At 37.7% G+C, this 22,686-nt stretch overlaps 1 protein-coding gene across 1 annotated transcript in view; it reads left to right on the forward strand.

Moving 5' to 3' along the window:
• UNC5C (unc-5 netrin receptor C) overlaps positions 1-22,686 on the forward strand; it is a 585,103-nt gene that overhangs the window by 503,325 nt on the left and 59,092 nt on the right. Inside the window, exons 8-11 of the mRNA XM_007946393.1 lie at positions 10,146-10,202; positions 12,388-12,579; positions 14,038-14,382; positions 17,825-17,912. Coding sequence (XP_007944584.1) covers positions 10,146-10,202; positions 12,388-12,579; positions 14,038-14,382; positions 17,825-17,912 — 682 coding nt within the window. The remainder of the gene's footprint in view (positions 1-10,145; positions 10,203-12,387; positions 12,580-14,037; positions 14,383-17,824; positions 17,913-22,686) is intronic.

The raw sequence follows: 22,686 nt of genomic DNA on the forward strand, positions 1-22,686 counted from the left end.
TGGGTAGGTGATATAAGAGTTAGATTTCGTTCAACTCTTGAGATAAAGTTCAGATACATATTCTTCACCTATGTGTGTCATACAAAAGAAGATGATTATTACCTGCTGTTCACTTTCCGAAAGGGTGCAGTAGTTGGCTACTGTTAGGGACAAGACTATGGACTGCTGCTGTTCACTTTCAGAAAGGATGAAGTTAGCTACTGTTAGGGACAATGCTATGGACTGGTTTAGTGAGGCAAGACCAACTGCTCTCTGAGGGCTGAAGCAGCAAATTATCATGACAATTGAGATGACTGACATCAGTGATAAGCAAATGTTCTTTTCAATTTTTGTTGTCATGTCATAGAATTTATGTATTCATTTATTTGGGGTTCCTTAAGCCCTTGTCAATAAATAAAGCCTCAGAAGAGTGGTAAATTATAATAAATGACCATGGGTTTCTTTGACAGACCTGACCTTTGACATCATTAGTACCATCCTGATGGGCTAGCTAGATAAGAACAGACCAGAAGAAAGAGCAAAAAGGGAAAAACGATTTTGAACATGTTTATTTTGAATGGTCCTTGAGGTTTTTAATAAGAACATCTGCATCAGAAGAAATGTAATTGGGTGAAGGGAAATCACGTATTTCGGTTGAGTGTAAAGTGACTGGCAGAAAGACCACGCAGCCAGGTCAAGGGGTCAAAACACAAAGGGGAGCCTATATTTTTCTAATGATAGGATCATAAAAATGAGGAAAGATCTTATAAACTGTTCTGCTCTTGTTATGTGCTGCCGAGTCAATTCCAACGCAAAGCAGCCCTATAGGACAGTGTAGAATTCTGTCTAAAGATTCCCAGGGTATAATCTTAATAGAAACAGATTGTCAGATCTTTTCTCCCATGGAGTGACTGGTGGTTTGAACCATTATCCTTTTGGTTAGCACCTGATTGCTTATCTGTCGCACCACCTGGGATCCTTAAAAGGTGTTCTAAAACCAAACCCTCTGCTGTCCAGTTGATTTTGACTCACAGTGATCCTCTTAGATGGAAGAGAACTATCCATAAGGTTCCCAAAGCTGTAAATCTTTAAGCAAACAGACTGCCACATCTTTCTGCCCTGCAGTGGCTGGCAAGTTTGAACCACTGGCCTTTTGGTTAGGAGCCAAGCACTTTAACCTCTGTGTGACCAGGCTCCTCATATTCTTGTTTAAGCCAAATAGATAAAATATAAGTAAAACCAAAGAACTATTTGATGATTTTAAAATATGTACTTTTATAGAATATACTTAATGCTTTTACAACTGAGTTGCCACATGAAACTTACATACTGACACTCCATATAAGATATGAATCAATTCTCTATTTTATTTAATTCTCATAATATCATAAAATCTGTTTATATGTATTAAGAATGCAGAAGCAGCTCTATATTTAAATATAAAGTGTGAACCTTAAAGGCAAGCAGGAACATCTTATAAAACTCCCCCCATCTCCCCTTTAATAGCTAATTTAAAGATGTTGTTGTTGTTGTTGTTATGTGCCATCGAGTCAGACCCGACTCATAGCGACCCCTCCTTGGGTTTCCAAGGCAGTATCACTATGGAAGTAGATTGCCCCATCTTCCTTCCGAGGAGTGGCTGGTGGATTTGAACCGCCAGCCCTCTGGTTAGCAGTCAAGTGCCTTAGGCACTATGCTACCAGAGCTCCTAATTTAAATACAGAGAGGTTTAATTCCTAAACAAGTGCATAGATTTTCCTATCATCTTCAGTGGTTCTTACTTTGGAGGACATAAAAATTACTGTATCACATACATTGTAATTTAAAGAAATTTTAGATGCGATTTTACATGTATTCACTTCCCACCTAATGCCCTGGCATAAATGGCTTCTGACTCTAGCCTACTGTGTTAGAGGTGGACAAGATGAGACAAAATAGACTGGAGTTCAATTTTGTTAATACCAAAATAGTAGGAAGAAACATAATAACCTTACAAATAGTGCTTTTGATAATCCTTTAATAATAACTCTGTTTTACAAAGGAAGAAACTGAGGCATAGAAAACTGAAATGGTCTACCCGAGGTGCACATCAAGCAAGTACTGGGACCAATAATAGGAACCCAGATCTGTCTGCTCTTGGAAGCCTTTTATCATGTGGGCTCTTACATGCTGGAAGGATAAGCTTTTATTGCTTTAAAATGTTATTATCTTCTGATGTGTAGAGTTTCTTCAATTATTGATGTTCATTCCTTTTTTCTTTTGGTATCATTTTTGAGGGAAATAATGCTTCTCCTTTAATTATTTACTTATCATAGGCTTTTATGCCAAATACAATGTGGTTGTGGTGCAGAAAAGACTACATCATTCTAGTAAGGCTTTCTAGTTATACTAGAGTAAAAATGCCAAGGTTTAGTATATCATTTCTCCTGCTCCACAGTTGAAATATCAATAAATAAGTAATTAAACATTGTTTGGAAATCATTTAGGAGCTCTGGTAGCATAGCAGTTAAAGTGCTAGGCTGCTCCTAACCAAAAGGTTGGCAGTTTGAACCCAGCAGCCACTTTGAGGCAGAAAGATGAGGCAATGTTTACAGCATTGGAAACCCCATGGGGTGGTTCTACTCTATCCTATAGGGTTGCTGTGAGTCAGAATCAACTGGATGGCAGTGGATTTGAGGTAGGGTATTTCCTGTAAGGAAAAAACCTTCTCTGTTAATTTAGCTTTCTCATGAATACTAATAATAATGTTTCACATGGACAACTATTTTATAATACAAATTATTTGTATTATCTTATTTGATAACTGATATACAAATTAAACAATGAGCATGTGAAGCTCTTTTCTATTATTTCCTTATCTAACCTCATTTAAATCTACCAATTTATACCCTCATAATACTTATAAAGTCTAACCCTGCTTTGCTCTTTTACAGACGTATAATGTTAGACAAGTCCTCTCACCATTCTATGACTCAGGCTCCTTAGTCTGCAGATACTAAGGGCATAAATTAGAAAATTCTGATCAATGATCTATTTTAATTCTAAAATTCTGAAAATTTGCAAGATGATGAGTGCATAGTCTTGGTTGAGGAATTTAAACCTGACCAGTGGTGCTTAGAGGTTACAATATTCTTGTATCAAAATTACTTAATAATTTTTTCTACTAAATTTTATTTATGCAACAAAAACAGTTTGTATGAGCTTTCAAATAATTAAATTATTAAACCATGATCATATTTGACTATCATCTACTATCTATATTGCATAGAAAGAAAAATAAATAAATAATGACCAGAAAAATCAAAGCACTTCCTATTAATTGGGAAAATGAACATTTACATATACTTTCTGGCATTTTCCTTAAGATTTCCCAAATATAAAGCCATCCAATCAGCTATATTTAGACATTTTATTGCACGATTATTAGGCATTCACTGCACTTAAGGAAACTTGATTTAACTTCCAGCATAAAATTAAGGAAAGCTCTCTTTTCTTCCTGTGATAGTTGGAGATGGACTTCAGCTGACAGAAATGGGCATCCCCAACCCTAGTCTAAATGATGACCTTGTACAAATTTAAGAAAAATACTCCTCAAGTCACTTTACCACAACCAGCCAAAAATTATTATATTAACCATCTAAATCTACAATAAACATAGATGTGAACATGTCACCCACAGTTGCACAACGCAAAACTTGCACACCATCAGCCTTACTTGGGAGGCTGGGAAGGAAAAAATTAGCTTCAACACTTTGGGTAAATTTGAACATATCACTGTTCTTATTTGGAACTCAGTTTCCCCATCTGAATGAAGGTAGGGCTAGGTAATCTTTTACAAGAATGGCTTTCTAGCAAAAGGAACTTACCCCTGGCTGTTTGAGACAGCCTGCTCTTGCTAAGGTTTTCAAATTGTTTGTGCTTTTACTTACTTGAAGTCTCCACAATAAAACTTTCTCCAATTTCTATGCTTCCCAGTCAGGAAAAATTTCCTCTCTAAAAGACAAATTTTCTTTAGAAACACCACCAACAACAACAACAAAAAATTACAGGAGATGAACATCCCCCCACGGAAAGCAGAAGTGCTTCTCTGGTGTTGGCGTCCTCTGGTTGTAGTTGCTAAACCTCTTGCAAAACAGTGGGAGCAAGCCCCAGGCTCTTCCTGGAGCCCAATGGCTCTGTTCTTTCTGTCATTCCAAGGGAACTGATTTTAAAAGTTGTTATCAATGGCAGTACATTTTGTTCCAGACAGTTCTTCCTTGGCAATACTGTCTCTCACATTGCAAGACATTCAGCATGCTTGGCCTTCACTCACTAAATGCCAAGGACAATCCCTTGGTCTTTCTGACACCCAAATAGCCCTTCCTGCTCCAGCCTCATTTCCAAACACCTCCTTTAGAAGTGGCATCACCACTGGTTGAGAAACCCTTTTAGCATCAAGTTGCACTCTAGCCCTGGACATTTGCTTCTGAAACATGCCATAGTATCTTTGCCAGAAGCCACAAAGGCCAGGCATAAACTTCAGTAAAAAGAGAGGGGGAGGAGAATATATAGTACTTAAAAAGAGTGCATTGCTCATGATTTCTCAGAAAAATTGGGCTCCGTAATAACTGGAGAAACTTAACTCCACATAAGTTTCCTAAGGCCACTCATCAAATAGTAGGCTGCATTGACTCTACAAGCAAAATCCCTTATGAATCCATCTTCTTAGTGTTTGCCTAGGTAACTGTGCCTTAGTAATGCTCATTACACTGATATTGATATGGAGTCATATAAATGATGGTTGCTTCCAAGTTACCAACTCTTTACAAATCTTATCCTTTCCTAAACGACAGGAGTAAATATTACACTGATTAGAAAAGAAATACTTAGAGAGGTTAAGTAGGTAAGAAGTTAAGGAGTTGAGCAGCTAAGAAGTGGCAGAGCTAAAATTCAAACTGAAGTTTGCGAAATTGCGAAAAAAAACCAAAAGAAAAAACAGTGCTCAACTGCCTTGACCAACAACCAAAGTAGTTTTTCAGTCAGCCTTAATCTTAAGTAGTAAGAAAGTTAATAGAAACCCCTAACTTATGAACCAGGCTGTTGATAGTGACACTAAAAACAATTATTTTGCACTGTTTTCTGCTTGAGATGTTATTTTTCATTATTGCTAGGACTACTCTCAGCAGGGTCACCTCATTAGCTGAAGAAAATATCCCCTGTTGTTCCATGAGCGATGGATCAGATAGAGAAGCATTAAAATAAACTTCAGAAAGTGATTCTGTGTTCCAATCACTTAGAGGATGGAACAGTAATCCCCTTCTTTTCTGATTCTCAGCCTCTGAGATGATGTTTCAATTCTGGAGTTTCAGAAGTGTTTTGAAAAGAATGGGAAAAGTTTTATAAGGTTCCCTTCCAAAACCCTTTATCTGGGTTTCCATAACAGTATGGAGTATGCTTAATACTCAGAGAATTTATGAATGAACTTAATACCACAAAAATAAACCAAACGCACTGCTGTCAAGTTGATTCTGACTCACAACAAACCCCACTGGATTTCCAAGACTGTGCATCTTTATGGAAGTAGATTGCCTCATCTTCATACTGAGGAGCAGTTGGTGGGTTTGAACTGCCAGCCTTCTGGTTAACACTACTCTGTTTTCAATTTTCCCATGTAGGAAAAAAGCACTTTGGCTAGGTTGATCTTAATTGGCTATGTTGTTGCTGTTATGTGCTGTCAAGTTGGCCCTGACTCATGGGGACCCCTCCGTGGATTTCCAAGGCGGTATCACTACGGAAGTAGATTGCCCAACCTTCCTTCTGAGGAATGGCTGGTGGGTTTGAACGACCAGCCTTCTGCTTAGCAGTCAAGTGCCTTAGGCACTACGCTACCAGAGCTCCCTAATTGGCTATGAGGAATAGTTAATAGACTTTTAGTAGTGTAGTGCCTAAGGCACTTGACTGCCAACCAGAATGCTGGCAGTTCAAACCCCCCAGCTACTCCTCGGAAGGAAGATTGGGCAATCTACTCCCATAGTGATATCGCCTCGGAAACCCAAGGAGGGTTGCTATGAGTTGGGTCTGACTCAATGGCACATACCAACAACAACAATAGTTTAGAACAACCTCAAATGCAAATACTTCATCAAATATATTGCTAAACCCCCTGATAGAAATCTCTTAAGCCATCATAAAACCCTACCACTTTGCTGCTTCGGCAATGCATTACCTACCTATAAAGAAACCAAATGATCTTTTCAAAATTCAACTTGATCACAGAATTTCCATTTCACTTAGAATGAAATTGAAATCCCTCTCCATGAACCACTGGACCTAAGTAATCTGCCGTTTCCCACCCTTCTGACTCTTAACTCTTCCCAATTTCCTTTTATTAATTAACCTCCCACCACACCATTTTTACATCAGGACTTTCCCATTTACTGACTTCTCTTCAGTGAACATTTTTCTCTCCCAAAATTTGTTTGGATGACTCCTATTTTTCAAGCTTTAGCTCAAAGTTTATCTCAACAAAAAATATTTCCTTAATCACTTAAATTGGCCATCCCATATTTTCAATCACATTATATTCTATTGTTTTATTTTCTAAAAGGACTTTTAAAAAAATTAAATTATCATATTATTTTGTTTACTTGCTTATTTTCTGTTCAACTAGAATGTAGGATGCATGAAAGCAGATACTTTTCTCATCTTGTTTGTTGCTGAACCTCCTGTGCCTAGACTAGAACCCAACACCTAGTGGGGTTCAAGAACATTTGTTAAATTAAAGAAAGAATAGATTCTGGTTCTGCACCTAGAATATAAGTGACCATAAGGCACAAAAATAGTTATTGAGTTGTGCAGATAGACATAAATTAAGGGAAAGCTAAGATTAAAATCAAAATTATAAAATTCCTTTTTATTGTTCCTTGTCTGACTGTCAAAAACAGGAATTCTGTTGGGAAGTAGGAATATAGGCCAGGAAAAACCCAGAACTCCTTCCCAGGGAGAAAATTCAGATCTTGTTATTTCTCTCTCGAGGTATACTTCTTCATCTATAAGATACAGTTGTCCTGCTTACTCAAGCAAGCCTAATTTTTAGGGTGAACATCAGAACTTCCCCAAATAGCCTATTTGACACTCATTTCTGGGCCACTTACCTGCAAAAATGTAAATAAAGGCTTGTGACATCTGTCTACTCAGCATTATCATTACCAAAATGATAAAATCAGTTATCTGGTCTCCTTTGCTAGCACTGAGCTTATTTTATCTTATTTCTTTGGGTTTCAGGAATAAATAAACTTTTCCCTCATGCCTGTTAATGCCCTAGATGTCCTTTTATTGAGTTCACAGAATACAAATGGAAAAAGGTTATTACCAGACAGAGGTGTTTAAAAATGAAAACCAAACCTAATACATGGACTCAGACAGCTGGAATAAGGGATATAATATTTATAAAACTGAGTAGGAGGTTGCAATCATTGCTCTAAAATAAAGTATTAAAAATTAATTCAGAGCAAACCTGTCTGTGCTACAGCAAACCTCTCCTTCGTTAAGGTAGAACTGCATGTTTCTCCACAATTAGTTCCCCAAAATAGGTAAATAGCTTGTAAGAACTAGTGTTCTGCAAACTCTAGATGTGCTACCTCAGGCATGATTTAGAGTTGCTTTTAGTATCAGAGCTTTACAGACCTTTAATTTTGAACTAATTAATTGTGATTCTTGCAATTTCCCTACATTTTTACCCTTGAGTATTGCTAGGGAGATTTAATTCACATGTTTCTTACTCGTCCTCATTTTATTAATCCAAGCTGTGCTATATCATTTGATTAATTCATATGCTACAGAATATTAAATCTTGAGAAAATGTGGTTGGCAGTCATAAGTTATACTTCAGAAATTTATATGCATTTTTCATTTCAAAAAGTATGTCTTCCACATTTTTAAAATGTTTTTTCCCCAACAGTGCCATCACTAGGGCTGCTGTTACCAGTGTGACAACTTATGGCATGTCCCCACTCCACAGACCTTGTCCCATACTAGACAGTATAGAATCCTTAGTAAGGTTTACTAGAAATTTTAATCATAGAATAATATGTGATAAATATAGTTATAAATTCCATGAATATAATATTTTTATATTGTATGAATATTAACAAAATTATTTTGTAAAGTCTTTCTACACTGAATTACAACATTATTAGTAGCAGAGCGGAAGCGTTTATGGATTTTCCTCCATCTTTTCCTTTAACTATTACTTCATTCTCAAGAAAGTTATTGATATAAGTCAGCAATACTAATTACCACATGTTGTAGCTGAAACACCAGAAGATTTGACAAAATCAGCAACTATAAAAACACCAGCAGGAATGAAAACAGCATGTGCTTGGAGAGTGTGCAGGTGAAAACATGTGATTCAAAGCATCATTGTAATTAGGTAATAATGACAGCTCTGACTAGAGTGCATTGTTGTCGTTGTTGTTGTTTGCCGTCGAGTCGGCCCCGACTCATAGCGACCCCTCCTTGGGTTTCCGAGGCAGTATCACTACGGAAGTAGGATTGCCCCATCTTCTTTCCCAGGAGTGGCTGGTGGGTTTGAACCGCCAGCCTTCTGGTTAGCAGTCAAGTGCCTTAGGCACTATGCTACCAGAGTGCATTAGAAGGCTCAAAAAATGAATTAGCATAGAGTTTTACCCTTCTAGGCTCTGGTGGTGTAGTGCCTAAGGCATTTGACTGCTAACCAGAAGGCTGGCAGTTCAAACCCACTAGCCACTCCTCAGAAGGAAGGTTGGGCAATCTACTTCCGTAGTGATATTGCCTCAGAAACCCAAGGAGGGGTCACTATGAATTGGGTCCAACGCCATGGCACATAACAACAACAACAACAGGTGTATTGATACATGTAAGCTGGGCTTACAAAAAATGTTTTTGTAGTTACAACTAACTACAGGGATATTTTTGTAAAAAATAATACATTTCTGCTGAAACACCTCATAAAAATTTTATAGGTAGTCACTTTGGTGCCACCCCCACTGATAGTGTCCCCTGGTTCAATTTGCACCCTCGCATAACCCTAGTGACACCACTGCTACCTAACCCTCTTTAAATTCACACTATTACTGTTAATATTATTATTACTATCACTATTAGTTTTCTATCTTGTAATTCACTAATGTTGGTGCTGTTGCTGTTATGTGCTGTCTAGTGGGCCCCGACTCATAGCAACCCCTCCTTGGGTTTCCGAGGCAGTATCACTGCCGAAGTGGATTGCCCAACCTTCCTTCTGAGGAGCGGCTGGTGGGTTTGAACCACCAGCCCTCTGGTTAGGAGTCAAGTGCCTTAGGTACTATGCTACCAGAGCTCCTCAGAATTCACTAATAAGAAAGAAAAATAAAATGTCTAGTGTTGTCTCTGCAGTTATAGTTTAAGTGAGGGTTTTATTTTTTCCAGTTTACACCATTTCTCTGAAGCCCTAAAATAATAACCTTATAACCTCTAGGCCCTATTGATTTTCGAATGATTTCAAATAAAAAGCATCCAGTTTCCATTTCATTGACAAACTGTTCAGTCTCAGAGCAATACTTATTGGATTCCTATTAAATGAAAGGGATAGGAAACAACAGAAAATCCAAAAAGTGTATTTTAAATGGGGTAGGGGGGCATAGGGTAGTGGTTCCAGCCCAGTTCAGTAAATGGGTACTTAACCTTTGACCAATGATGACAGGTCTTCTTTAGCTCTGTTATGCCAAGAGCAAGCTGTTATGATTAAATAAAAAAGGAAAGGGGAAAAAAAAACTGTTTAGAGCCTTCCTTGAATATGTCCTGGGAATTAAAGCATATGGCAGGGATAAAGAAAAAAGATTTTCCATATGCTAATGACCCTTGATGTCTGAAATAAATTAGATCCATTAGAGTTTATGCTCAATAAAAGAAAGACTTTAAGCATTCCAAAGTTAGTGACTCGAGACCAGTTTTTGCTCTGAAATTCAATCTGCCTACTTATTAATTCTTAGTGAGGCTCCAGAGAAGACAGGAGATGCAAAATCATAATTCTGCACCCAATCAGAATTGTAAAGGACCACAGGTTTCTTTTCCTTTTCTTTCAATTAAACCATTTTTCATGCCTCCCATTTTGTTTCCTTCATTAATTTGATTTTGTTCCCATTTTTGTTTAATTTCTTTTTCTTTTCAAGGTTTCATTTATCCCATTTCAACTGAACAGAGAACCCAGAATGAATATGGATTTTCTTGTAAGTTTGATGTTTGGTTTTTATGTTGTTGAATAATCATTTAATGTTATTGCCCCAGTTCAAGTTTACTTTTCTTTGGATCACAGATGTGCTCACAGGAAATAGGAGGCTAATATCTTCTAACATGAAAACAAATTAGATTTTCCCTGCTGAAGAAAAGAAAGGGTCATTTCAAGCCCCTGTTAACTTTAAAGACTGTAAGTCTATCATTCAAAGCTTGAGTCCCAGTAGCTAACAAAACATATCATGAAATATGCTGATATAAATAAAGGGCAAGGTTCAAATGCTAAAAGGGAAGGCCTGAGAAAATCCAGATCTATTGAGATAGAATTCATGAATCTTGAATAAGTAATTATGGCCTGGTATAGTAAACCAGTAAGATTTAGCTATAATATTCTGACCAGAGTTCAGAGTCCTGCGGCAGGGCCCCAAATAAAATCCAGTAACCAAGGTGAAATCAATTCTTTCACAGCAATGCACCCACAGCCAAGAGTATTTGGGATATCACTTTTTTTTTTTTTTTTTAATGTATCTGTCAATATTCACTTAATTGATGGGGAAGTAGATATTCTGGAAACTTGGAAGACAATTGTTTAAAAAAAAAATCCTTTCACATACACTACGTTTAAACACAAAATGCTACAAGAAATTAAATGTTTTCCAATAAGGAATTATTTTATACTGCAACTGAAGCTAGGCTGACATAGGAGTAGGTTATCATGTGAGCCATCCACAATTTATATGATGAGTTATTTCACCATATAAACTATGTGGCTGGGAGTCTCAGGTCATAGACCTCACAAATCTGAAAATTCTCTCTCCCAAAAATGCACATGTATACAGAATTGACCATTAAATTTTTAGTTGAATCTGAAGTACCAGTTTCATCACCTCTTTCACAGTAAGTGAAAGTTAATTTTACTGAACATTGTTTTTGAGTCACAGAAAACTAAAAACATAGGCTTAAAGCTGTCACTGGGGATCAGAAAAGGTTTAGTTTTGTTTGTCTTTATTTTGTTTTAATTACCAGCTTCTATTACCTTTACCAAGGAGCTCTGGTGGCACAATGGGTAAAGCACTTGGCTGCTAACCAGAAGGTTGGTGATTTAAACCCACCAGCTGCTCTGCAGGAAGAAGATGAGGCAAGCCACTACTGTCTATTTACACCTTGGAAACACTATGGTTTGCTATGAGTCAAAATTGACTCAATGGCAGTGGGTTTGGTTTGGGTATTACCCTTTGCAGTTGGATTAAATAATGTCCTTTGTCACCAAGGCATCATGCAACACTCACAGAGATTCTGTTCTTACTCTACCCAGAAATAGGCCTCATCTTACTGCACACTCTGTTGATCAAAATCTTAATTACCTTCTAGGCTAGTCTGACCTTTCTGATCACTGAATCAGGCCTTTATCTTACTTAATGCACCACAGAGCTATATTTTATTCCAGCAATGAGTAGCTCAGATGTAAATCTCTGACAGGAGACCATGGGAAGTTCAGGGTTCTCACAGATAATACTGCATCCATATCAAAAGCCAGGGACTTAGAGAAGGTTATTGGCCTTAACCTCTGTTCCCCAGATCTGGTTCTCCTGAAAATACACCTTTCAAATCCAACATGTTTGCTTCCAATATTTGCTTTGCTTAGTTACACCATTCCCACCTACCCTCACTGATTTAAGGGGAATTCAGAAGAGTGCTATGGAAAGTAATTTTATGACTTGGAATGATACTTAGGAAAATATTCTGGTTCAATAAATGTACAGATTCAGAATATGCCAGGTATTTCTAAGAGAGTGTTTATGTTTATGTTTTTAAAGAACTGTCAGAGAATTCAAAACTGTTTTTCAAACTTTTCCACCTGAAATTAGTAATAAACTTTTCTTCTGTGGGTTGGGATGGTTTTTGCTCTAGTTTCTTTATATGCATAGTAATAAATGGTCTGTTATGCTGCCCAATTATAAGATAGATTAGTGGGTGGATAGATGTAGAGTGAGAAAGGAAAAGAAATCAGAGATGATTTTCCACTGAAAGGCCACAGTCTTTTTATATAGCTTTTGAAATAGATTTGAAATTAACCTATAAAAAAAGGCAATAAATGTCTGAAAAAATTATAGCAATATGTATGTGTGCTGTGGGAAATTTCTATAACCAGTTGGTCCAATGTTTCTTTCTTCTTTTTAGCTGCTCCTGATTCAGACGATGTCGCTCTCTATGTTGGCATTGTAATAGCAGTGATTGTTTGCCTGGCGATTTCTGCAGTTGTGGCCCTATTTGTGTATCGAAAGAATCATCGTGACTTTGAGTCTGATATTATTGACTCTTCGGCACTCAATGGAGGCTTCCAGCCTGTAAACATCAAGGCAGCAAGGCAAGGTCAGTAGAATTCTAGTTAATATCTTGTAACTTGGGAAAGTTAGCAACTTCCATAGGTGACTTCAAAATCAGTGAATTTCCAGTCATCCAGTTCAATTAGAATGTAAGCTCCATGAAGGCAGGGATTTGTGTTTATTTTGTTATTATTGTATTATTTCATTTACCTAACAAATTAGAGTTAAGAAAATGCATAGTTTCTTCTTCCTAACAGGTTTTGTTTTTTCAATCTTGACTTGTCCCTTCTATATTTGAAAAGAACAGGCTAATTTACTGATTTCTTGGGTCTCCCTCCCCCCCCTTTGAAAAGATATCTCGTATTGCTATGAATATAGTGGCTTACAAATGAACCCAAATCCAGTATAAAGAAGGGAGATTATTACCTAATAGTTACCAGTGGAGCTCATTGTGGTAGTTAAGGTTATGTGTCAACTTGGCTGGGCCTGGTTTTGAGTGGCTGGTCAGCTGGATATAGTTATTCCCCATGATGAGAGTGGCAATCAGCTCCATGGTGGAATCTGCCACGAGCAGTTGTTGTTGTTGTAGTCATGTGCCGTCAAGTCAAACCTGACCCATAGCGACCCCTCCTTGGGTTTCCGAGGCAGTGTCACTATGGAAGTAGGATTGCCCAACCTTCCTTCCGAGGAGTGGCTGGTGGGTTTAAACCGCCAGCCGTCTGGTTAGCAGGCAAGTGTCTTAGCCACTATGCTACCAGAGCTCCCCACGAGCAGCTTAGTAGCTGCTTTAGGGATATGGTATGCTTTCAGTATATAAGGAGAAGCTTTGGCAATTGTCTGTAGCTTTTTGGCATCCTTGAACCCAACATGTAGCCAAGTCTTCATTCAGCAGCCTACCATATTTCCTGCTGATCTTGAGACTGTCTCTGGACTGCCATGTTGTTTGGTAATCTTGGGACTGTGCCATTTTATTTTTCAACCTTGGGTATGTCAGCCTCAGCAGCCAGCAGCTGCCTGAGTTAAGAAAGCCTCCAGCTTCAGTGTGCCAGAGCAAGAGGCAGAGCTGAAGCCCAAGGTCAAAAGGCTTTCACCCAGCCCCTAGAGCCTGGCACTTTGAACTTGAGCTCTAGCCTCCAAAACTGTAAGAGAATAAATCCCTGATTATTAAACCCATACCATTTGTGGTATCTTCTGTTAGAGCAGCACTAAAGAACCAAAACACTCATTGTCTTTGAATCTGTTGAAATAGGTAAATATTTTATGAGTAATGAGTAAACTTCAAGGCCAAACGTAGAATGAACCTGGTTCCTTATTTGTAGCCAATAATAAAATGGATCACAGTTATTTAATTACCTCATTTTCAGCACAACCTTCAAGACCATACATCTCCAATATTAGCTGAGTTGCCTTGCTTTTTGAATCAGAAAATGTCAGAGGCAGTTTGACTAATGTAGATTGCCTGAGTGGAGAAAGAAAATGCAATCCCTTTCTCTTTTTGACTTAGATCTCCTGGCAGTGCCCCCAGACCTCACTTCAGCTGCAGCCATGTATAGAGGACCTGTTTATGCTTTGCATGATGTCTCCGACAAAATCCCAATGACCAACTCTCCAATTCTGGACCCACTGCCTAACTTGAAAATCAAAGTGTACAACACCTCAGGGGCTGTCACCCCCCAGGATGACTTGTCTGAGTTTACATCCAAGCTGTCCCCTCAGATGACCCAATCCTTGTTGGAGAATGAAGCCCTCAACCTGAAGAATCAGAGTCTAGCACGTCAGACTGATCCATCCTGTACTGCATTTGGCACCTTCAATTCCCTGGGGGGTCACCTTATCGTTCCCAATTCAGGTAATTCCTAAAGGTTTGAAATGCAAAAATGCAGCTTGAAAACATATTTTTGAATCAAAATTTTTTTGTTCTTTTCAGTAGGCCTGGAATGTTAAATGTAGGCTATCTAACCGAAATATACTTTCAGCATAAACCAAACATTATTTCAGACAAAATTAGCAAAACCATTTATCTTTCCCTAGTCAATTTTTAAAATGCTTCCTTTAGAAATATTATACTCAACTTTCTGCTGAGGTATAATTTAGAACTGTCAGTGACCTTCTTTTTCATACAGCTCCGGAAGGCAACATCAAACCAGAAAGCGTCACTACCGTCATCATACTTTAAAAGGACAAATTAATTAGAAAACATACCAGTGGTCAAGTTCCAGTTTACTACAGGAAGCAATACTTTGGAATCTAACTTTTAGATGATCAGAGAGCATTGCAATAGACAACAAAGCTACATTTATTAACATAACTCTTCATTATACAAACTTTAATTTCAAGGAATTAATTAGCCACTCACTCCCACCTCTGATATCTCTATCTAAAGTCAGAGCATCATTTTGCATTCTTCCATAGTATTATTTAGTCTTCAGTTTTATATATGCATCTAGAGAATAAACCTCATATAGGTCTTAAATGATGAACTTAAGGTAGTGAGTGATAAAGTGAGATCAAAGTTTACTATTTCATTAATCAATAATAGTAATGGATTTGGATTTATCCAGTCATAAGAGGGTTAATGGCTTCCTCTGGAATTTACCATAATTCTTTTGGACTAAACTGGAAGTACAGTCACAAGGATGAATTCAATTGACCTAAAGTCCTCATGTAATGTTAAGAAAGAAAAAAAAAAAAAAAGTATATACATCGCAGTAATTATAGACCAGAGTCATTGGGTGGTATAAACACATCAAGTGCTTGCCTACTAATCAAAAGTTTGATAGTTGAAATCTTCCCAGAGGCATCTTGGGAGCTCTGGTGGCATAGTGCCTAAGGTATTTGACTGCTAACCAGAAGGCTGGCAGTTCAAACCCACCAACCACTCCTCGGAAGGAAGGTTGGGCAATCTACTTCTATAGAGATATCACCTCAGAAACCCAAGGAGAGGTCGCTATGAGTCGGATCTGATTCAAAGGCAGTGAGTTAAAGGCATCTTGGAAGAAAGCCCTGGCGATCTGCTAATAAAAGATCACAGCCATTGAAAATTCTCTGGAGTGCAGCTCTCCTCTGACGTACACAGGGTGGTCATGAATCAGAACCATTTAATGTGCAGAGTCAGAATCTGTTAATATACAGAGCAATTGCTCCTCAGGTCTTTGATTCTTTCCCTTTATTCAGCCCTACATTTCAAAACCTTGACAATTTTTAACTCCACGTAATTAAAAATATCTTTTAATGAAATTGAAATATATGGAACATAATTTTCCCATTTCCTGTACGTTTTTATATAGCTGAGATCATACTTTATGTAAAATGTTTTGTCATCTTTTTCTCATTAATTCTCACAGTACTGCATACTCTTTAAAAATCATGATTTTATTTATCTTTATAATAGTCCATCAAATGGATGAAGTAAAATATATTGTATTGTTTTGCATCATATTAACGTTGTAGTTGTCCTCAAGACAATGTTTTTTCATATTTATCGAAAGTACCCACCTTTTCTTATTTCTTCACCTGCCACTCTTTCATATTGGAATTGTAAAGGCTGATTAAGTGGAAGGGAGGTAGCTAATACGTTTCGAATACCTTCTAAGAACAAACATGGTAGTTTACACACATTATCTTATTTAACAGACTAGAAATAGTACCTACTTTGTGTCAGGCCTTATTCTTATTTTACATACATAAGTTTATCTGGGAGCTCTGGGAGCATAGTGCCTAAGGCGCTTGACTGCTAACCAGAAGGCTGGTGGTTCAAACCCACCAGCCACTCCTCGGAAAGAAGATGGGGCAATCTATTTCCATAGTGATACTGCCTCAGAAACCCAAAAAGGGGTCGCTATGAGTCGGGGCCAACTCGATGGCACTTAACAACAACAAAAAGTTTATTTAATTCTCACAACAAACATAAAGGTACATTTTATTGTCCCCATTTTAAAAAATAAAAATGCTGAGGCTTCACTGCTTTTTGTGTTCTTCCTTCTTCTCCCTTCATAAACCAACCTGTGTGTGAATGCTACATTACATTTCCCAGGACACCACTGCTCTCAGATTACTTTTCTTCTCAACAGTGCAATAGCTCAACATTTTCATCCAGTTATGCAAAAGTCTTTGAATAGCTCCTTTCCCATTAACTTTCTCTTCTTTATATTTAAGACGTTCCAGCGTAGTCAGGCAAGTTTCTTTATTGTCCAGTGCTCACTTGACATGTTCTGTTTGCTTTCTAATTAAATCATAAGCTGCTCAAAATCAAGAACACTATCTTGTATTTCTTGCATTTGACAACAATGCCAAACACTGTACTAGGCTCACAAATGGTGCTCTGTAAATTATTATTGCTCTAAATTTATCTGAATTTAATTGGAGTAAAATGATAGAGCCAAACATTTTCAGAGTGGCCCCCACCCTGAGTCACTCTGCCTGATGATATAGCAGTAGTGTAGGCTGATGGTTCTTAACAGTGTGATCACCAGACCACCATCATTGGCATAGGCTGGCAACTTGTTAGAACTAAAATTCTCTGGCTCCACTCCCAGGTTTCTGAATCAGAAACTGTGGAGGTAGTGTTCGATAATCTGTGCTTTAACAAGTCCTGAAGGTAATTCTGGTGCGAACTCAAGTTTGAGAACTGCTGTTACAGGCACAGTTAGTTTAGAACACAGCTCAATTCCACAGTCCTAAGAACTCATTCCAATGAGCAATTAAGTGGAAACCATTTGACCTACTGTGACTAAAGCTAGGAGTTATTGTTCACTTTCCAGAGTTATTATGATGAAACAGTTTCCTTCATCAATTATTATTCTGTAATGGAATAAACACTGATGGAAACCAGATATTTCAGAAATAGATGTTTTTTGATATTGTTAATGTTAGCATTTCCCTGACTTAGAATCTTGTGGGGATAGTTTCTTTTTTATATTAGAAAGATGCATCATTACAGCTGTTTGAAATTTTAAGAGCAGTTGTTGGTTTTAACCTTGTTTTACAAGGAAAACAACAGTGAAACCATCTGTCTATTCTTTAAATAAAACAAGAGCCTAAACAATTACATCATTTCTTTCAGTGGTTCCATAACAGTTCAGAGGGAACTGTGGTAACAAGCAAGACCAATAAGAGGAAAAGCAGGGCAACTATGAATATTTACATGTCTTTAGAGAAAAAGAAATAGGCTTATGGCCAGATGGTCACAAAATCTCCTCCTGCCCTTTTCCTCGCTGCATAGGCATTCAAAGAAAGTTTTCTTTTTGATTCATAGGTCTTATGTGACTGCTCTTTCTCTTTTTTTTATTCAGGAGTAAGCTTGCTGATTCCTGCTGGGGCCATTCCCCAAGGGAGAGTCTATGAAATGTATGTGACAGTACACAGAAAAGAAAATATGAGGTAAATATACTTTTTCTGGTGTATGCGACTTTACCAATGTGTAACTTGAAGGAAAAAATTGTACATTGAAAGAATAAAACCAACATATTTTTAACACGAGTGCCCTGCTTCAGCTATACATTTTCTCCCTGGACCTGTAAAAGGTCAACTTCTACTTCTCTTTGCCTTTGATACTCCAGGTACCTTTGCAGATCTTGAATATGGGCAGAAGGCCAGAGATCTTTCTCAAATAGATATGTGGCCATAATAGTTGAAAAAAAATGGCTGAAAATGTGATCAATAGATTCTCCAGAGAGACATGTGGGCAGACACATGGAAGGACATCAGTTTTATGTGGCTTGACTAAGGAATCCAGTGTGCTCCCTTTATAGGCCTCAAGGTCACAGAGAAGTAGACTCTTACAGCTGGCCCTAACTTAGACTAGCACTTTACTGTTACCCCAAAATTCTTCCTTTTGTGGCTATCTACTAACTGTTATCAACGTCTTTCTTCTGCCAACCTTTTGGTTAGCAGCTGAGCACTTAACCACTTCACAGCCAGGGCTCTTCTTCTCTTTAGCACTTAAAGGTACCATTTTTGACTGTTTCAAAATAGGTATAGGGTTGATTAAAACTAGACATCATTGAAAGACTCTATTTTGAGTGTGTCATAATCCTATCATGAAATTATTTTTTTTTTAAAAATAAAATTAACAAGACTTGGTTTCAAGTCCTAAGTTCCATTTTCAGTTTTGCCTCTAACAAATAATACATGGCTTCAATTAGTCCCCGTGCAGCATACATGTTTTAAATAGAGCTTTAGAGGCCTGACTGATTAATGTTTCTGAAGTACACTGAGATCTTAAAATAAAAGATACTGTGGAAAGGGAGATCCTTAGAATGCAATTATCATTGTTTTTCCCAAGGGAAAAGACACCAAGGGCTCCTGGGTACTGAGCTCTGAATACAAAGCATGAGTGACAAATGTAGAACTAGGTTATCATTATAATGCATTCTATCTTTTCTCTCCCTCTCTCTGATCCTCAGGAAAACATCCATTTTTAGTTTTGCTCTTCAGTTGCAGAAAAGCTCTTTTATTATGCTGGTAGGTGGAAATATTGGTATTTATAATCTGTATGACCCAGAACATTTTTTTCCTCAGGTGGTGTACTTTCCACCTACACAAACACTAGCCTGTCTCAGAAAATAAGAAAATTCCTTGAGCTTTATTCCTGCTTTAAATTGGAGCAACAGAAAATCACTAAAAGGCTTGTATTTACTCACATCAAATATTCATTTTTTCATTCTCCATGCAAAGCAACATTCACAGACCATCAAAGCTCCCTCCTTTTTACAGCAAGGGAAATAAAGATTAGCAAACTCTGAGATCCCTTTATTTCATTTTTTCCTCTTGTACAGAGTCAAGGTTAGCATTAAGTACATCTATTCCTCAAGGCCTTTGCCAACATGGACATTTTGTTTAAACAAAAATAGGTATTGGCTCATGCTGACTGGTGCTTTATACTGAGATGCAGTTAGATGCTTATGGTCTCTTAGTTTCTGTCTGATTACGATTATCTTTACACTGAATGAAGATCAAGCCTTAAAGGGGCTGCTGCAGAAGGCTGTTGAATCTGAAATGTGTGCACTCACTTGCCTCACATGGTTTACCTTCCCATAGTTTAGATGCCACCGTAGCCCACATAATTGTACCTTTTAGGTGAAAGAAATAGAAAAACATAAATAATGTTAAAAATAAAGCTAGACTCTTGTGCTTTTAGGTTCCTCTGCCTTTGACTATAAAGAAAAGAAAACTGTAAATCACTCCTTGATATACCCACCACCTGAAGTTAGATGATGAAGACTTCATTCTCTGGAATTTAGTGCACATCAAAGAGGTTCTCTTCTTAAAAATTAAGCTAGAAAAACTTCATGATTTCAAAGGATAATATGCATGGGAAACCATGAAACCAAAAACAAACACAAGAAAATAACTATCTCAAATAAATGGAAAAATCTTGTCTTCATTAATTGCATATTGTGAATTAGATGTGTTTTTATTGTAAAAGCACAATGATAAGACTATATTACAGAATATTACAATAATACCAAGAGTGGCTACCATTTAGGTAGCACATTTTTTATTGCATTTAAACCTCATCACAACTTTGCAAATTATGATGAGCTCCACTTTAAAAATTAAGAAACTAAGGCTCAGAGAAACTAAGTCACACACCCAAAATTTCACAGTTAATAACTGAGGGCAGAATTCAAACCCATGCTCATTTGTTCTGGAAGCTCCTCTTCTTTCTAGCATGACATAGCATCTTCTTAATACTACTACAAACCTAGCCTCTGTCTTCTTATTGCAGTGCTTAATTGTGTGTGTGTGTGTGTGTGTGTGTGGTAGTATTAACTCTGTTGCCTTTAACTCGTGTGCTCCTCCTGGTGTTTTCCTTTGCCTTGATAGTTTTGTGGTGACCTCTCCCTTATTATATATTGTCTTTCTGTTCACTCAAGTTAATAAGAGTCTACCCTCTAGTTATTTGTAGTACTTTCTTGAATACAGCTTCTACTGATCATTGAGGTGCCTGTCTATCATCAAATGATACGGGATAGAACTTCTTTGGGAAAAGATACTTTGAGGACACCAGGAGAAGTGAACATTACTTCAAGGCATTTATAGGAAACATCTGGTCATATTTCTCAATTGTCCTTCTCGCTTATTCCTTTATTTCATCCCAAACTGGGTGTTTCCAGCTGGCTGGTATCCAGCTGGTCATCTGCTGCTGTCGAATTGTCTGAAAGGAGGTGTGAACTTAATTACATGTGGCACAGTGAATGTGACAAAAGGGGCCTTATCATTACCGGATAAGCACAGAAAAGCACTGAATGGCAGATGAGCAGCCTAAGTAAGCTGCAGAGACAGGACCAGCCATCTTGCCAAAGAGGGCGCAGAACTGTGAGCCTGGACTCATGATTTTTGCCTCTCCTGCTTTACAGATCTCAAGAGAGGCTGCAGAGCCTGTTTCCCCACGTGGATACCATTTCCATGATTAATAGCACTACCATTGGGCCATTTCGCCTTGTGTCTAGTAGCAATTTAGAAAAAGAGAATTTGACTCTGACTCAAATTTTCCCTTTGTCAGTTCTTATTGAAAAACAATTTGAATTGAAGAAATGAAAGTTAATTTTCCCTTTCCTCGGTGTTCTGTACTCACCTAGCAGTTTTATAAAAAAGCAAAAATGTCAATTTAGAAATGCCAAATAAAAAGATAAATAGAACAATTTTTTTTTTTTTTTTGAAAAGTGCAGGGGGAAACAGAAGGTTTTTGAGCAGCCACATGACAGAATTATCACAGCATTTTTTAAAGTTGATCTGTGACAATGTTCAGGATGGATTAGAAAGAACAGAAATAAATTGGGCTGTTGCAGTAATCTATGTTTGAGGAGTGAGGAAGGAGCAAGGCCTGTGTCTGTGAGGTTGGAGAGTGAAATATATTTTAGAAAAAAGTATTTAAAAACTGACTAGAAGTGCTACAAAGGAGAAGGGGGAAAGAATATATTTAGGAATCAAACTTTGGACAGTATAAGCATTATGAGATCAATGATTGAGGTCAGTAGTCTGAAAGGGAACAGGTCTCAGATGTGTTCCCTTTGACTTACCATAGCATATGCAAGTGGATATGTGGGCCTCTTGCTAAAAATGCAGATGTACAGTTACAGAAGTGAATGGAACTTCTGAAGGAGAAAATGCAGAGAGAGGTAAAGAGAGTCAAGGGAAGAATCTTGGGAAACATTCTTATAAAAGGTTCAGATGTGATGTGAGGAACTAAAGAGGAAACAGGTAAGGATAACTTGAGGGCATTGGTGGTTCAGTGGTAGAATTCATTCCTTCCATTCAGGAGATCCTGGTTTGATTCCCAGACAATGCACCTCATGCCTGACTACCACCCATCTGTCAGTAGAAGCTTGCATGTTCCTGTGATGTTGAAAAAGTTTCAGCAAGGCTTCCAGACTAAGAGATTGAAGAAGAAAGGCCTGATGATCGACTTCCAAAAATTAGTCAGTTTAAACCCTACAGATCACAAAAGTCTTATTTTCAACTGATAATGGGGATGGTGTAGGACCAGGCAATGTTTCATTCCATGGCAGCTAACAAGAAGAAGTCAGATAAATAAAGAATTTACACCTAGTACAGATAAAATCAACATTTTTTAAAGATATGGAAAAAACAATTATTAACTTCATATGGAAAGGAAAGATGTGTTCCCTTTGACTTACCATAGCATATGCAAGTACAGGTTCAGCATATGTTGTTTTTGTTATGTGCCGTCGAGTCAGCCCCAACTCATAGCAACCCCTCCTTGGGTTTCTGAGGCAGTATCACTACAGAAGTAGATTGCCCAACTTTCTTCCTTTAGAGGAGTGGCTGGTAGATTTGAACCACCAACCTTCTGGTTAGCAGTTAAATCCCTTAGGCACTATCCTACCAGAGCTCCCGTTCAGCATATAGTAGATACTAAATGCATATTTTTGTTTATTTTTATTGTGCTTTGGGTGCAAATTTACAGAGCAAAATTTGTTTTACATTCAACAGTTCATGTACATTTGATTTCATGTCCTGATTCCCAACCCCAACTCTAATCCACTCTCCTGCCCTCCCTTCCCTATAACCCCCCCCCATGTCCTTCTTAGTTATGCACTCCTGTCTGTCCATCTTTCCCTCCATATGAATGCTGCCCCTCAGTCATCTGGCTTCTCTTCCATTGCCTGTGCATTTTGGGTTATGCTTG

Source organism: Orycteropus afer, unplaced genomic scaffold, assembly GCF_000298275.1.
Source record: "Orycteropus afer afer isolate SDZICR_OR568_19922 unplaced genomic scaffold, OryAfe1.0 scaffold00159, whole genome shotgun sequence".
NCBI classification, from domain to species: Eukaryota; Metazoa; Chordata; class Mammalia; order Tubulidentata; family Orycteropodidae; genus Orycteropus; species Orycteropus afer.